Genomic DNA, 1,176 nt, shown 5'->3' on the forward strand with positions numbered 1-1,176 from the left:
ACACAAGATGGGGTTTCTCCGTGTTGGTCAGGCTGACCTCAGGTGATCCACCCACCTCAGCCTCCCACAGTACTGGGATTACAGGCCCGGGGCCCTGCGCCCAGCCCCTCTCAGTGCTGGGATTACAGGCCTGGCCCCCGCGCCCGGCCCCTCTCAGTGCTGACTGCATCTTCTTTTCTTTGGTCCCTAACATGATTCATGAGTTCTACACGTGACACATCAACTTCTTTCTAGATCCCCTATTACCTCCTGCATCTTGTTCTCATCGCTGTTCATGATGCGAATACGGAGCACCAGCTTCTCTGCGTTGTCATCATTAAAGATGCAGTTCAAGTCATCACCAAAACCTGGTGGGGCGAGGAGCCATGAGAAAGGCTGCAGCTAACAGGACTGGCCCCAGGCACTGTCCATTCGCAGCTCCCTCTGAGCAAGGCTCTTTTGGCTCCCCACTCCTCCTCACAGAAACTTCCTTTTTCATAAAAGCCCTCGGAAAGGGGAAGGGGGCACACTGAGAAGAGAAAGGGAGTGCAGAGGGGACCTGGAGAGTTGGAGGATGCCTTGGATGGGCGGAACTGGTACGTGGACGGAGTGAGGGTGGGTAGCTCTTTAGGGGCTCAAGTGCAGTGAACACGACAGGTGGTAGCACAGACAGTGGGGCTCCTGAGCCAGGCCTGCCCTCCTAGGCTTACCAGCATTGATCTTTTCAGCAATCTGCTCCATGGTCAGCTTCCGATCAGTCATGTGCTTCCGATCCAGCTCCACCCGCAACAGCCAGGGGGAGATTCGGGCCACATCAAAGTCAGGCATTTCATAGTAGACATTCACCCACTCTTGGTCCTCTGCCACCACCGTGCTCTGGGGGTTGGGGTCATAGTAGATGGCTGTGTTGGCAGTCACCTTCCTCAACGTTGTATGCTCCAGGCGGCACAGAATATCCTGGGAACAGAGAGAAGTCCATGACACAGAGAACCGAGTAGCTCTAAAGGCTTTTTTTTTTTTTTTTTTTTTGAGACGGAGTCTCACTCTGTCCCCTAGGCTGGAGTGCAGTGGCCAGATCTCATCTCACTGCAAGTTCCGCCTCCTGGGTTCACGCCATTCTCCTGCCTCAGCCTCCTGAGTAGCTGGGACTACAGGCGCGGGCCACCGCGCTCGGCTAATTTTTTGTATTTTTAGTAG

The 1,176-nt window shown here is 54.6% G+C and overlaps 1 protein-coding gene across 1 annotated transcript in view; it reads right to left on the minus strand.

Moving 5' to 3' along the window:
* Positions 1-1,176, minus strand: part of POLR2A (polymerase (RNA) II (DNA directed) polypeptide A, 220kDa) — a 39,688-nt gene that overhangs the window by 12,413 nt on the left and 26,099 nt on the right. Inside the window, exons 20-21 of the mRNA XM_011994736.1 lie at positions 690-942; positions 247-347 (exon numbers count right to left, since the gene is read on the minus strand). Of these exons, the coding sequence (XP_011850126.1) occupies positions 247-347; positions 690-942 (354 nt within the window). The remainder of the gene's footprint in view (positions 1-246; positions 348-689; positions 943-1,176) is intronic.

The sequence above is a fragment of the Mandrillus leucophaeus genome, unplaced genomic scaffold (genome assembly GCF_000951045.1).
Source record: "Mandrillus leucophaeus isolate KB7577 unplaced genomic scaffold, Mleu.le_1.0 Scaffold46, whole genome shotgun sequence".
Classification (NCBI taxonomy): Eukaryota; Metazoa; Chordata; class Mammalia; order Primates; family Cercopithecidae; genus Mandrillus; species Mandrillus leucophaeus.